Raw genomic sequence first — 15,041 nt, forward strand, 5'->3', positions numbered from 1 at the left:
TACCACACTCTCAAAACGCAAAATTGCCAAACTTACAAGCTTAGAAAATATTGGGTTTAAAAAACTGTCTTTTACGATATGTATTGCGTTTTTTTGTGTTCCTTTAAGTTTTGGAAAATATTACAAAAAATTACAAATATATATATATTTTTTTTAGTGGAGTTATAAAATACCAAACAAACTTGCATGAACACACTCCCGGATGCTTCTTGGTTGTGCATCTAAACTCCAGCCTAGATCCGGAGAACACCATCATTATTCCTGAGCCTGAACCGCATGGAGAACCCTATGCGCTTCCAGAAGCAATGCCGAACATGAAAAAGACAATGGGAAGATTCGAAGACAATCATTTGGACAAAATCAAAAACATGAAGCTAAATGTCAACATCACTGCCAATAAAGAATCGACCATGTCCAAATCATCGGTCGATGATCAGTTGCTCCACCAAGTTATTATACCCGAACCAGAACCGATGGCGCACGATGGCAGTAAAGATCCATCAAAAGCTATGTTCAAGGACATGGCTCATTACGATCAGCTTTTGATAAATGGGTCTTGGGTCCATGTCAAGCAATGTGACCAGCCGCGAGCGACGTTCCATGCATGTCCCAAAGAAGCAAGTACTAAATAAATCTATTACAAAATACAGCAGAAACTAAGATTTTTTGCTTTTTTTGTCACGTTACGACAAATGTGGGCTGCATCGCTTCAGAAAGGATGGTATGTGGAACTATAGACCCAGTTGAAAAAAGTACTTAAAATAAACTGAAGCGTTTCCTGTTCGGCATTTTGTCTCAGTCAGAAAAAATCTACATCTAAAAAAAGCAAAAATATTATTTATGTTTAAAAATAATTGCATTGTTATTTTCTTCAAATGCAGTTTAATTACTTTCGTCATTAAGTTATTTAGTTGAGGCATATCAAGACTACTTCTCCACCAAAGGTACAACTGTACTTCTCGTAAAAACCCTAATTGCAGCAATTACTCGATTGTATAACCAAGAGCATTTTATATACCGAAGAGTATGCAATATAGTCTGCAAAGAAATTTGCAGGCCGGCCCAACTAAACCAGATAACTTGCATTGCAGTCTTTAGGTCTGCCATGATAAGCTACACAACTTGACCAACCAAAATTCATGATTAAATAACAACTGTTTACTTAGTAAGTTAGCCGATTGTAGCATCGAATAGACAGCGATAGACACGTGTTTCGCCCATGAGGCTGGGCTCATCAGTATCGCACCGTATTCTTGCCACTTGAGTAATCGACCGCCGCTTTACCAGTCAGTTTAACTCTTATCTTTGTGGAAAGAAAGAGCCAACAAAACCAGCAGGTGCCAGGGGTAGGTCAATGTGAAGAAAGGCGTTCTTCCCGGCTATCAGCACAAGGCTGATTACTCACTAGCACAGCGAGCAGCAGTAACGCTTCGCTAACCAGAACGGTGTAGCTTCCACGCTAGCCATTGAGACCTCCAATTAAACGTTTAAGTTATTTTGGCAGCCGATTGTAGCATCGAATAGACAGCGATAGACACGTGTTTCGCCCATGAGGCTGGACTCATCAGTATCGCACCGTATTCTTGCCACTTGAGTAATCGACCGCCGCTTTACCAGTCAGTTTAACTCTTATCTTTGTGGAAAGAAAGAGCCAACAAAACCAGCAGGTGCTGTGTGTTTCAATGGCTAGCGTGGAAGCTACACCGTTCTGGTTAGCGAAGCGTTACTGCTGCTCGCTGTGCTAGTGAGTAATCAGCCTTGTGCTGATAGCCGGGAAGAACGCCTTTCTTCACATTGACCTACCCCTGGCACCTGCTGGTTTTGTTGGCTCTTTCTTTCCACAAAGATAAGAGTTAAACTGACTGGTAAAGCGGCGGTCGATTACTCAAGTGTCTATCGCTGTCTTAAACGTACGGTGCGATACTGATGAGCCCAGCCTCATGGGCGAAACACGTGTCTATCGCTGTCTATTCGATGCTACAATCGGCTGCCAAAATAACTTAAACGTTTAATTGGAGGTCTCAATGGCTAGCGTGGAAGCTACACCGTTCTGGTTAGCGAAGCGTTACTGCTGCTCGCTGTGCTAGTGAGTAATCAGTAGGGTGGGCCAAAATTGGCGTTTTTCAAATTTATCTTTCAATCGCTTCAATAAATTGGTAAAAGTTGCCATTTTCTATATGGTTAACAATGGCAAAAAAATTTTTTTGAATAAAAAAGTTTTTAGGGTCCCGCAAACGCCCCAAAGTGATCCAATTTTGTTAAATTTCGCAAAAAAACGAATTAAAACGCCAATTATACCATTTAAATTGTCGCCGATCATTCTTATACTTGACAAATATATGGAGCAACTTGATACACAACATGTAAAAAAAAATTGATTAACATGGCTCAGATACTTAGTGAGATATTCATGTTTAAAATTTTGAAAATTTTAACCACATGGTGGCGCTATAATTTTATATTTCTCTTAATAACTGGTGACACACTGAAGCCACCGACATATACAAGGTATCAATGGAAAGGTAATTAGCACGGCTAAGCGATTGTGTATTAAATTTGGTCATGATAATGTTTTATGACGTCATTATGACGTAATATATTGGAAATTGAGTTCATATGAACGATTCATTTGCCTTTTACAGTATATCGAATTCTTAAAGTACAACTTTTAATTAGTGATATTTTCGTACCAGTTTAAAGTAACATTTTCTTTTGGATGCTGGTAATCGGAAGTACGTGGTGTGTAATTATACACTTATACAGACAGTAATTGATACTAATGCACAACACTATAAGTCAAGAAATCAGCCAAAGTTTTTTTGGTTACTCGTTCAGATGCAGTAGCTGCAGATCGTTGGAATTTTCTAACTGCATCAATCACTTAATATGTTGCTTGTAGCTGTTTTTCATTTTTTGGCTTTGTAGGACCATGAAGAAATGTTGCCATGCCAAGTGCTCTTTCGGCACAATCATTTACCACTGACAGATTCTTGACAACAGATACGGTATATTGATAGTCTGGTAATTCAGGCCATTTAAACGCTGACAGTTTTAGCAACTCTTCAAGGAAATGTAGAAGATCAAAAAGTCTATATGTGTCGGCCCCAACAAAATCTTTCAATTGCTTATTGGAGAATGAAGAGCATTGTGGCATCTCCTGACTTTTTTGAAGAGGTTTGCCTTTATATTTCAAGAAAGCTGAGCGCATTGCTTCTTTGGTTGAATTATCCACTGATGCATCGAAAAGAGCAAGACCTACCAGCCGTTCACTCAAGTACCAAGTGTGATCTTGAATCTTATCTAGAGCAGGTTGGACAATCTTTAAAAACTCATAGGGCAATATTCCTTTAGCACTGCAGATTTCCTCTAGTGCTTTGATGAAAGCCAAGTCATTTGAGGGAGCTTTGGAAGCAAACATGCATGTTAGCCACGCTTTGGCATAGTAAACGCTGTAGAATGTTGTCAAACTCCGGAGTCTATGTCATGGCAAAATATGGCTTAAGCATTGTTAACTTCATAACGTAAAGAACTTTAGACATCCATCTTGCATGATGGTAGGCAGACGGTGCCCGCCGCTTAAATGGCATATATTTTCGTGGAAGAATACCACCAAGATAGGCTACACGAAGCAAAGTTGGGTCGTTTCTAAATAATCATGCCTTAACACTGTGTCATTTTCCAACCAACTTTTCAAAAATTGTTTAGCTTCTTCAATGTGGCGGAATAAAGTGCGTGAAAGTTTCTTCTTATCCAAGAGTTCGAGATTTTGTGTATCTGTATTAATATCATTCCAAGCAGAACACAGCTTCTTAAAAAGTGGTTCATAAGGTGCTGTGGTCTTCTTCTTATCTCCAGTTGTAGACAATTTTCCGAGGACGGATTCACTTGCTGCACCACAAAGCAATTCGTAAACATGATGCCGGCAGGCTAATTCCAACAGTGCATGGGATAAGGAAGTTTCCAAGCGTTTTACAATGCCAAATTTTACACCAGTATTAACTGCGGTAGTGTCAAATACGCATGCGATTATTTTGTTTAGTTCTATGCCCTTTTCTATTAGCAGATTAAGAATTTTGGAGTGCTCTTCAGCTGCAGATCCATTTTTCACAGGTATTATTCCGAGTAATATCTCGTCTCCCTCAGAAGTGGTTGGTAGCACGGCCACTCGCTCCTCCTTGTCAGCACAGTGAGTGAGAGCTTTGAATATTTTCCCGTCCCAGTGAAGTGTGAAAAAATCAGTAGCTGCAGCAAGTTCATTAGCTAAGAGATTTCTTTCTGCTTCAGTAAAAAATTTCATCCGCTTTCAGCGTACAGTATTTTCAGAGAGAATTTCGCTATTAAGACTATTTTCTGCCGTCGCGGCACCTACCATTTCAAACACTTGCCTGTTCGACAAAGAATATTTGGCTGCCAGGCTGCAAACTTGGGGTGTAAGAACTTGCTTTTTCTTGGTTTCCGTTGTCTGCTTGTTTTTGCCGACAAATCCCCCAAATAGGTTTGATCCAGATTTTCTCCACTTTCTTCTGAAGAAGTACTGGATTGCAACAAATCTTGCGGAAGTGGTGTATCTAAAGCATCTTTAAGTTTACGTTTTATACCTTGATCTTGTCTCGTTTTCTTTCTTTTCATTTTTATTTGCTCTTGAATATCTAAAGAACCCAAAGTGGCTTTTCGATTTTTACCCCGGATTGCTTCAAAATAATTCCAGTCCTCCATTTTCTTAAGGTTAGTAGACGTTCTCAAATCGTCTTCTACGTTTTTCTTAACAACCCATAGCGTATCTTGCAGATCATCAAAAAAATTCTTTCTGTTTCTCTTTCTTCTCCTTCTCTGTGTTTGCATTTTTTCAAATTTTCATACCGGTCTGTCAACTTCTTGACCATGTAAGTTATAGCATCTGTGGTTTTAAGACCGATTCCTGTTTTCTTCCACCATTGTTTAATATCTTCGACAGCTAGAATTATTGCTTCTCGTTTCGGGGAAGTACCTTTAGATTTTTCTTGCTTAATTGTGTGATAACCATGGAACTGAAAAAAGACTTCTTTCCCACATGGAGGATACTTTCCAATAAATCCAAGTCTATGGACACCAGCGTTGAGATTTGGCAAAGGTGATTCGTCAATTAGCCATAGTTTTTTTTGAATACATTTTATTTGATTAATTGCAGAATGGCAATTTTAAATAGTATGACGTCATAGTGACGTCATCAAATATTAGTTCGGCCAAGTTTAATACATGATCGCTTAGCCGTGCTAATTATCTTTCCATTGATACCTTGAATGTGTCGCTAGCTTCAGTGTGTCGCCAGTTACAAAAGTAAATATAAAACTACAGCGCCACCATGTGGTTGAAATTTTCAATATTCAAACATCTTCTCCACATGAATATCTCACAAAGTATTTGAGCCATGTTCATCAAATTTTTTTAATATGCTGCGCATCCAGTTGCTTCATACGCGTATCAAATATGAGGAAGATTGATGGTAATTTAGAAGGTCTTATTGGCGTTTTATGTCGTTTTTTTTTGCGAAATTTGACAAAACTGGCGCACTTTAGGGCGTTTGCGGGACCCTTAAAAGTTTTTTAATCAAAAAAATTTTTTTACCATCGCTAATCATATAGAAAATGGCAACTTTTTCCAATTTATTGGAACGAAATTCCAAAGTCGTTTTTTTTGGCCCACCCTAGTAATCAGCCTTGTGCTGATAGCCGGGAAGAACGCCTTTCTTCACATTGACCTACCCCTGGCACCTGCTGGTTTTGTTGGCTCTTTCTTTCCACAAAGATAAGAGTTAAACTGACTAGTAAAGCGGCGGTCGATTACTCAAGTGGCAAGAAAGGTACCTCGACTCCCCAGCCTGGCCCTCGCGACCTAAGCTGGTGGACTTAACCCTCCGGGTGCATCGTCACCCCATAAATCACGCCGCTCCCCGCCGCCGCGGGGTGTGGCAGGCCGGTTTCTGAAAGTCTTTGACCTGGCTATGTTTGTTTGTGCTCTCTCGCCGTGTCAATTATTTGTACCCGTGCGCTGTTGATGCAAATAAAACAGTTTAACAAAACATACGGTGCGATACTGATGAGCCCAGCCTCATGGGCGAAACACGTGTCTATCGCTGTCTATTCGATGCTACAATCGGCTGCCAAAATAACTTAAACGTTTAATTGGAGGTCTCAATGGCTAGCGTGGAAGCTACACCGTTCTGGTTAGCGAAGCGTTACTGCTGCTCGCTGTGCTAGTGAGTAATCAGCCTTGTGCTGATAGCCGGGAAGAACGCCTTTCTTCACATGTTTACTTAGTCTTGTAAATCACTAAACTCACTAGATGTGCCATTTGATCATTATGTGGGTTGTTATTTCAGGTATGGAAATGGTTATGCTTCCCTCTGTTATTATACGTGATTGAGAGGGCTTTGAGGCTATTTCACGCTACTCGAGTCTTAACAACGATAGAAGACTTCAAGTTACATTCTTGCGATGTAATTGAATTGAAGTTATCAAGAAACAACTTTAAAGCAAAGCCGGGGCAGGTATTGCAATTTTAAGTTCAAATAAGTTGTCCAATTTGACCAAGCAAGAAGATCTAAGATAGAGAATACATGCAACAGGATCATGTACTGTAGCTTAGACTTACTGCATTGACAAAAATGAACATGAGTTGCGGTTATATGTGGTTTTGCATGTGTAAGACACCAACATCCTTTTTAATCTTAATGTTTTATTTTGTGATACAGAGCATATGGGTGAGATGTCCTTCTATTTCACATGTGGAACTTCACCCATTCAGCCTGACATCGGTTCCATCTGAAAATGATCCAACTTTTGGAATTCACATTGAAGTGAGAGGGGACTGGACGAGTAAGTTAAAACGATCAGAATTTTTATACTACTTATTTCAAAAGAAACTTTGTAGTTCGTTCCAGAGGGGCATGTTCCATTGCGCATTGCGTTGCTCTCGGCATCACAGTAGATCTTTTTTTATACTACTGACGGTTTCAGTGGACTTACAGCTATGTAAGTGTTACTACACTACGTTCATTTTTCAATGTTAAGTGCTAACGAAAACTAAAGTTCAGCACCATTTTTTGCAATATTTGGTATGTTCCGAAAGGGCTCCTAACTCACGTCCATGAAGAGGAGATAAGCCTACCTTCAAATGCCTACCTACCTACCTACCTACCTACCTACCTACCTACCTACCTACCTACCTGCCTACCTGCCTACCTGCCTACCTGCCTACCTGCCTACCTGCCTGCCTACCTGCCTACCTACCTACTTACCTATACCCTTACAAATGCTATTCCTACCCACTCCAAATATGCCTACCTTCCTTTGCCCATGGTCTGGCCAACTCAATTTTGTGTTCTTGTTGCAGGTCAGTTGCGTGATCGCTTAGTTAATAGCCAGGAATTGTTGCGACAATCAAGTAATTCAACTTCAATCAAAACATCGCATTTGAATCAAATTGAAATGCAGTTATTGGAAGTTTGTAGCAATCGTGAAGACGCTACTACACCAATCGTCGCCAACCAAATAACTCAATCTTCTTTTCAAGACGCCAAAACTAAATCGTTTCAAAAACAGAACACAAACAGGGGAACAAAAACTGTTATTGTATCATCAATGTCTAAAGAAAAAGATGTAACACCTGAGAAAAATTCTTCTAATCTACCTTCAAGAGTAACAGTGGAAAATAGTTCTAACAACACAGTCGATGTTTGCACGGGAAACGCTGATGCTAAAGCAAGGCATAGAAATACTTGCGAAAGTCTTGATCATCTCCAGTGTAGCCTCTTTCCGGACTTGTACGTTGAAGGTCCAGTAGGGAGTGCAATGGAAGATATTTATAAGTACAAGATTTCGCTTTGCATAGCTGGGGGAATCGGAGCAACACCATTTGCCTCAGTTTTAAACTCATATTTGTAAGTTGATCTTTCAGTCTCTTTTAATTTGCTATATAACGTCATATCGCAAAGCTTAAACTACAGTAATTTTCCAGTCAATAAATCAATTTTTGCATTGATTGTACGTCTGTAGACGTCAAATCAATGCAAAAACAATTGATTTTCTTACTGGGCCTGTTTTTAAAAAACTGTGTAACCTTTGAAATATGCTTAATGATCAAGATGATTAATTGTCTTTTGCTGTTTAGAAAAAATCCAAGTTTGTTAAAGACTTTAAAGCTTCGACGTTTGTATCTGATTTGGACTTGCAGAACTTTAAAGTCTTTTGAGTGGTTTGCAAACTTGATAGAAGAGCTTCAAGCAAAGGTTAGGATTTATTTAATAGTCACCTAACGCGGTGGGATGGCGCAACGGGTAAGGCGCTTGCTTTCCAATCATGCAATTCTGGTTCGACTCTCGGTTTATGCTGGTCGTTGACAAACACCGCTCACCTCTACCCAGGGTGTAATAAATTGGGTGGGCGTAATTGCTAAAGTAAAGGCGGCTGAGAGAAAGGAACTGGCCACCCTACTCCCGTTAGTGCCAAAGGCCATAATGAGAACTCTTATCTTCTCATCCCCCGATGCTTGGATTAAAGTATGGGACTCAGTTCACCTTCAATAGTCACCTATAGTATCCCATCTATAAGTAGTGGCAACGAATCAAAATGCGATTGCTCTGTGATATTCGTTTGAAGAAAGAGATGTCTGTTAAGTTAGACTGTTCTATGTCATAACGTATTTATCGCTATGATGAATATGAATATAGTGAATTAAGTAGACGAGTCTTCTAGCTCTCTAGCTGATTGTGCATTTATCTCTTTAGCCCATTTTCAGCAGGCAAGATCTTGCCTTTGTCCTAGTTAACATGGTTTTGCTAGTTAAATCACAGGATATATCATGTTATTTAACTAAATGCCTGGTGAACAAACTCATTCATTTTTAACCCTGGTTTTGCTAGTGTCAACTTTAAACACTCCATAGTTTTCACACATAGCCTACTCACTGTTTCTATGATGTATTCTTGAGTAACCTTATTTACGCAGTGGTGCCAATAAGTAGAACGGGTGCACTGATCTTGGAATAACAAACTACTGTCGTAGGCGAAGAGGTGTAGACCTGTTATTGAAAAATATGATTAGCTAAACATGAAATTATTTGTTTCTAGTCAATAGTCTCTGCTTTTAAGGCGATCTGTTAAATGTTATATCTTTACAGCTTTGGGAAAATAATCTCCCTGATTTTCTCAATGTTTATCTTCATATCACGGGGGTTAATATGAACAATATGGAGGCCAGTTCCTCGGACCGTCTGTTGCCCCAAACCTTCCTCAGGCAATGTAGGGTGAGCTTCTGCCGGCCAGATATGAAGGAAGTGGTTAAAGACATTTGCAACCGTCATTCTAAGTAAGTTTAACTCCAATCTTCCGTTATTAAATAGTTTCTTCAAAATCATACTGTGATAAAGCACGAAAAAGCACTTTTTATCTATGCAATGGAGAAGTGGACCTTCAAATCAACATAGAAGCCAATGACATGATACTTGAAAGTTGATTAACCAACGTTTTTGATAATTTGCTTTGTAGTTTTCTTTCTGCATCTGCTTGACTGTGCATTTTACAGTTGGTCTACCGGTACCCTTAGAAATTATCAAAATGAAATAAAAACTACAGCTGAAATAAAAAAGATGTGCAAATATTTTTTTTGATTCGTGATTATATTATGCTTTTACAAATCGGAATAAATTGGTTTCTGATGGTTTATCTGATGAAAGAGGTCCCGTTGAAAACATATTTAAAGAACTGTGCGACTAACAAAAATGCTATCTTTTCTCAAATGGTATGTGTTTTTACTAAACTACGCTTAGCAGCTTCCAAAAGACTTTATAAGTCCATAAGACCACTTTCTTTTGGTTTCATACACTCACAAACTATGGTAGTCCAATGTCAACAAATTATGATAGCCGAGGGCAGCTTAATTCAAAAAATCAATAAACAACTCATTTTCAACAACCCAGACAGCAAAATCTGTCATTTTTACCTTGATTCAATGTCAGCTGACGTTGAATCAATATAACATGCGGATTTTGCTGTCTGTGAATGCGCCAATGTCTAGCATAACCTACTGACCTTATGCTTAGTGAGATTATTATTAGTTAATTGGAAGTTTTTTGTTTTGTTATTTAGATGCACGGTTGGGGTCTTTTGCTGTGGGCCGCGTGGCCTTTTGTCTTCAGTGAGAAAAAGCTGTATGAAACCACCTTGCAAAACCTCAATCAAGTTTGTTTTCAACAAAGAATCGGTTTAATCTTGCCATTGACCATTTTTTACCATTAGCCCAATCGTAGCCAATGTTAAACTTTAAAAAATTCTTTCGCCTCTGATGTGTCATTAATTTTTTAGTATAGACTCATTGAATTTTCGTTCTCTTAGACGTATTTAGGCTTTGTAGGAGACACATTTTAGTATTTTGTGTTTATAAATCATCATTGTAATGAATGAAATGATGAAATCTTTTCTTGTTTTAAATAGTGAATTTTATACCTAGGCCTATGTAATTTTATACCGTCAACATTTATTTATAGTTCCGAATTTATTTCATATTGAGCCTTTCCATGCAGCATACTTCCAATTAATTACGTATTTTTACTTCTTAGTAGCTTATTTTACGTTTCTTTTATGTGTCTTTGTACAAAGTTAGACTTTTAGGAAATTCTTTTCGTTTTATTTTTATTTATTCATGCTGTATTCTTACTGTAATAAATATGAAATCATGGAATATTGCTAAAACGGCTAGTCTGCAGGGGGGGGGGGGGGGGGGCAAAACGAACATGCTAACTGTAAAGTGCTCAATTTGAGAAATCCAATCAGATATCATGGTCCTATTGCATCACATAAGAACAACTGACCAAAATATAAAACTTAACGTGTTTTTATTTCTTTGTTTATTTACAAAAAACGATTTTTATTTTAGCTGTCCGTTTGCCCCCCACCATGGGGCAAAACGGTCAAAGTGTAACCGCTTTGTTTTGTAGTTTATTTTGTTAATTGTCAAAATCAAGCAATTTTTCGTGAATTTGTTTTAATATCCATACAGTATATGAAAAAACGGTTTGGTTTGGCAACCAGTAAATTTATTATAAAAGAAGCTTTCGTCCTCGTATAGGCGGCAGTGACGTTCGGTGGCTTAAACCGTTGGGAAAGCAACTTGGAAATATGCTGCAGCAAGGTAGTAGACACGAAGGGCGTAACCGTCGGGCGAAGCCCGAAGGCAACACTTCCAGCGGGGGGTCTGGGGGGCCTCCCCCAGAAATTCTTGAAAAACACTTCCAATTTGGTGCGCTCTGAGAGCATTTCCAAAACAAATCAAAAATAAAAATCTGTCAAATTGTGCTTCGCCTATGTCGTGATCATACATCCATTTAATGTTTAGAAGTCATGAACAATCTTAATTTTAACGTTGCAGGACCAAAATCCTGTGTTAGTCATGGAATAATAGTTGTCTAATTGTTTAATTCGTCATGAATGTTCATTCTCAGATATTCAGTTAAGCCTACACTACAAAAACTAACACTTAGGCCTAAACATTACAACCGCAAGCAATTTGTACAAAAAGCTGGATAAGTTTGCATCCTGCGTATAGAAGCTTAACAAACTAAATATTGCACCCGCACCTGAACGTTCATTGGCGAAGTAATGTTATATCAACGCTGTAAAAAGGGCAAAGGCATGGCTATGAAAGCTAGTACAGTAGGCTAAAGTACATGGCGAGGAGACATCAAAAAACAGCAACAAGCTTTTTGGCATTGTGATGCTGTGCGTGTACCGTGACGAGAAACCATTCTGACGAGTTAGTCTAGTCGCTCTAGCGAATGTACGCATTGACGTCATTGGGAAAGCACAACTAACCTACCATAACCGTCCATAACACATCTGATTGGCTAAGCAGCTGGTGACGTTTTGCAAAACGAGTGAGGATTGGATAAAACGAAGGCGTTTTTTGACATTTTTGAATCTGGGAAAGCAAGTTTGATAGTTGCTTACCTGGAGCCTCAGTGATTGTTGCTGACAGAAGCGTTTGCGTCAATTGGCATTTATAGGCAAGACATGCGGTTTGGTAAGGACTTAGACTACTCACAAGCGTTACGAGTAATTCTAGTCACGAATACAGTAATTTTCAAGTTATAATAAGAAGTTAAACCTAGAATTCAGTCATTATATTTTGCATAGTTTTTGCTAAGGTAAGCATTGCTTTCCCTCACTGATAGGCGGCTACTTATTTAAATAGAATCAAACTGTTTGTTAAGCATTCCTTGACAATGCATTTTTGCTGTTTGCAGGTATTCAAAACAGGCTATAGTTATCTGTTTGAAAACAATTTCCACGCTAAAAAAGTATTCTGTTTTTTAGGCTGTGTTGCAAGTGATATCCATATGTTTGCTTTCTCCCAATCATCCATTGTCCGTTTTTTCCCCAAACAAGTTTACCAAGAAAGTCTGTATTTATAAGCAAAAATGAAATATACAGAAAGCTCTATTTTGGAGGGTAGTTTTCTTTCTATTTTCTACTAATGTTCAAAACTAAAAGAGAAGCTAACATTTTACAAACACACCTACCGGTGGGCCTAACTATCATCATATTTGAGTAGACAAATTTTTATAATAAGGAGCTGAGAAAAGTAGGCTATTTCTACCTCTTGGCCACCGAGTGTGGCACGTACGTTTCCAATTTTTTGTTTAGTAGCCTATATTTATTCAAGTATAGAGTAAGAAGATAAAAAAATGTGTTATTTTATCTGTATTTTTTTTAAACAGCAAATGTCCGTTTTGCCTCTTCCCCTAATCTAGGCTCGGTAGACTACGATTCCAGTGAGATCACAGGGACCAAATAAAAACGTTGCAAGAAAAAACGCACTACGGTAGGCTATATCCAAAAAATACTCTCTGTCTTCAAGTTCTCGATCCCCAGTACCGACCGCGCGTTTAAACGCGGCATTGTGATGTCATTTGACGCCCCATGATGTCACAATGCCCCAAAAAGGCTTACTGTGTTGCCAATCTTGAAGTTTGACAGTTTTATTTTTTAACCCCAAAAACGATTTTATACCTAGTGATCCCCCATTAAAAAGTGAAAATACAAATTATCCGCCAGAGGAGCTGCAGAGTTCCATGCTGTTGTTATGCAAAACTGTAATTTCAGGTCCTGAAAGCTTAGACTGGTTTTTATGGTAGGCACTTTAACATTACCCACTCGTCGAAGAGTGCCTGCTTTTCAATGTGAAATTGCTTTGTGTTTTAATCACAATTTTCCTTATGAACTCCATTGATTGCAGTCATTAAGATCCTTCTTGCACTCAGTTCAGTTGCAGAAGAAAAAATAGTATTAGCAGAAGGTGGGAATCGAACCCACGAAATCGAAATTAATACTCTTCTGCCCTAACCATTAGGCAACGCTGGTTGTAGCGAAGCATTTAGTTAAATTTCTTTGTATCAAAATTTTTCGATCAGAATATCACGTGTCGAGTCACATGACTGAAATCAGCCGAATCGCGAGTACGCTTTTCAACGAGTGGGTAGTAATGTTAAAGTGCCTACCGGTTTTTATAGGCTGCACAACTGCATTGTATTCAGGTAATGATTCTTGACAGTGCTGCTGTCAGGGAATGGGATGGGATGGAATGGAATGGAAGATGGAATGGAAGACAGATTTTGGGATGGAAGATGGAAAAAGTCAAGGATGGAAAGGAATGGAAGATCTTGATGATGGGATGGAAGACAATCTTCCATCATTCCATCCCAATTTCATCTTTAACTTTCTAACTCTTTATCAAGGCATGCAAAATATTACGTTGCTTGCTGAAATAATTCGATTTTCGGTTCGTATTAAACCAACGGGCTGTTGCCTGACGCGTATTTGTCAAACCTACTATCGTTAGGCAGAATTGACTAATCAGAAAGCAATAAACGATTCACATTTCTCCCAAGAGGAGGAAACTTCTTGTCGTTTGACAGTATTCCATCATACGACACTTGTGTTCTATGTTTGGAGATTCTCGTGGGTTGGTGCTGTTATTACACCATGTGCTTTATTACACCACAGTGGCGTAGCCAAAGGGGGTTTTGGGAGTTTGAACCCCCCTTGGCACGTGTGTGACGTCACGATATTGAGAATGATGATTTCAGTCTCTTTATGTCTCTAAAACAAAGTTTGCCTAATTTTAAACAAAACTGCATTAAAAGATCGAGTTTTGCCAATACCAAACATTCAAATATCTCAGTCAGGAATTTGCAACAAGAAAACATAGAGACTTAGCTTTATTTTCGAAAAATGCCGAAGAAAACATGATCTTATCCTTTTGCTATGCCACCGGACACCACCAGTTTGCAGGAATATTCATACTCACTTTTTTGTTGAACATGCTCTCAGAATGCACCAAATTCAAAGTAATTTTTCAAAATTTTCTGGGGGAGGACCCCAGACCCCGCCGCTGGGGTGTCGTCTTAGGCGGACACGCCGTCAAAACCCCATCTTTCAAAATTCCTGGCTACGCTACTGTTACACCATGTGCTTTATTATATTACACCTTCTGCTTTTATTACACCAATTGTCTGCGATGCTTCTCAAGTATTTTCGTTACTTTTTTATCTTCTCCAACGTATTTGCTATGCATTGTTTCTTTCTGTATTTATAGAATCAGTCTACGCTTCTAGTTCTAACACCAAACGGTACGTAATCCTTAGGAAAATACTGCTGTTAAATTTTTAGCTTAAATTTAGCCTATGGTTTTTATGTTTATTTGTGGCATATTCAACGCGGAGATCACAAAATGTGAAGATGGAAGATGGAAGAAATTTCTGAGATGGAATGGAAGATTTCTAAGATGGAATGGAGATGGAATGGAAGAAAATCTCAGGATGGAAAATGGAAAAAACGTCTTCCATTCCATCCCATACCCTGGCTGCTGTGTAAGTTTTTTGTTTTTGGTTTAGTAAGATCATAAATAATTTAAGGTTTAGTTAGATGGAGTGGTCGTTTAGGATCAGCAGGTAGCATAGCCTATAGTTTCCGAAGCCTAGTTACCGTAGCCTAGTTATCTCGACCAGCA

At 38.7% G+C, this 15,041-nt stretch overlaps 1 protein-coding gene across 1 annotated transcript in view; it reads left to right on the forward strand.

The window, feature by feature from the left end:
• LOC145766898 (NADPH oxidase 4-like) overlaps positions 1-11,183 on the forward strand; it is a 31,191-nt gene extending 20,008 nt beyond the window's left edge. The window contains exons 8-14 of the mRNA XM_082578605.1: positions 158-617; positions 6,359-6,526; positions 6,731-6,854; positions 7,372-7,918; positions 8,149-8,266; positions 9,157-9,344; positions 10,124-11,183. Coding sequence (XP_082434731.1) covers positions 158-617; positions 6,359-6,526; positions 6,731-6,854; positions 7,372-7,918; positions 8,149-8,266; positions 9,157-9,344; positions 10,124-10,244 — 1,726 coding nt within the window. The 3' untranslated portion in view covers positions 10,245-11,183. The remainder of the gene's footprint in view (positions 1-157; positions 618-6,358; positions 6,527-6,730; positions 6,855-7,371; positions 7,919-8,148; positions 8,267-9,156; positions 9,345-10,123) is intronic.
• Positions 11,184-15,041: the final 3,858 nt, after the last annotated feature.

Source organism: Aplidium turbinatum, chromosome 3 (genome assembly GCF_918807975.1).
Source record: "Aplidium turbinatum chromosome 3, kaAplTurb1.1, whole genome shotgun sequence".
Taxonomy (NCBI): domain Eukaryota; kingdom Metazoa; phylum Chordata; class Ascidiacea; order Aplousobranchia; family Polyclinidae; genus Aplidium; species Aplidium turbinatum.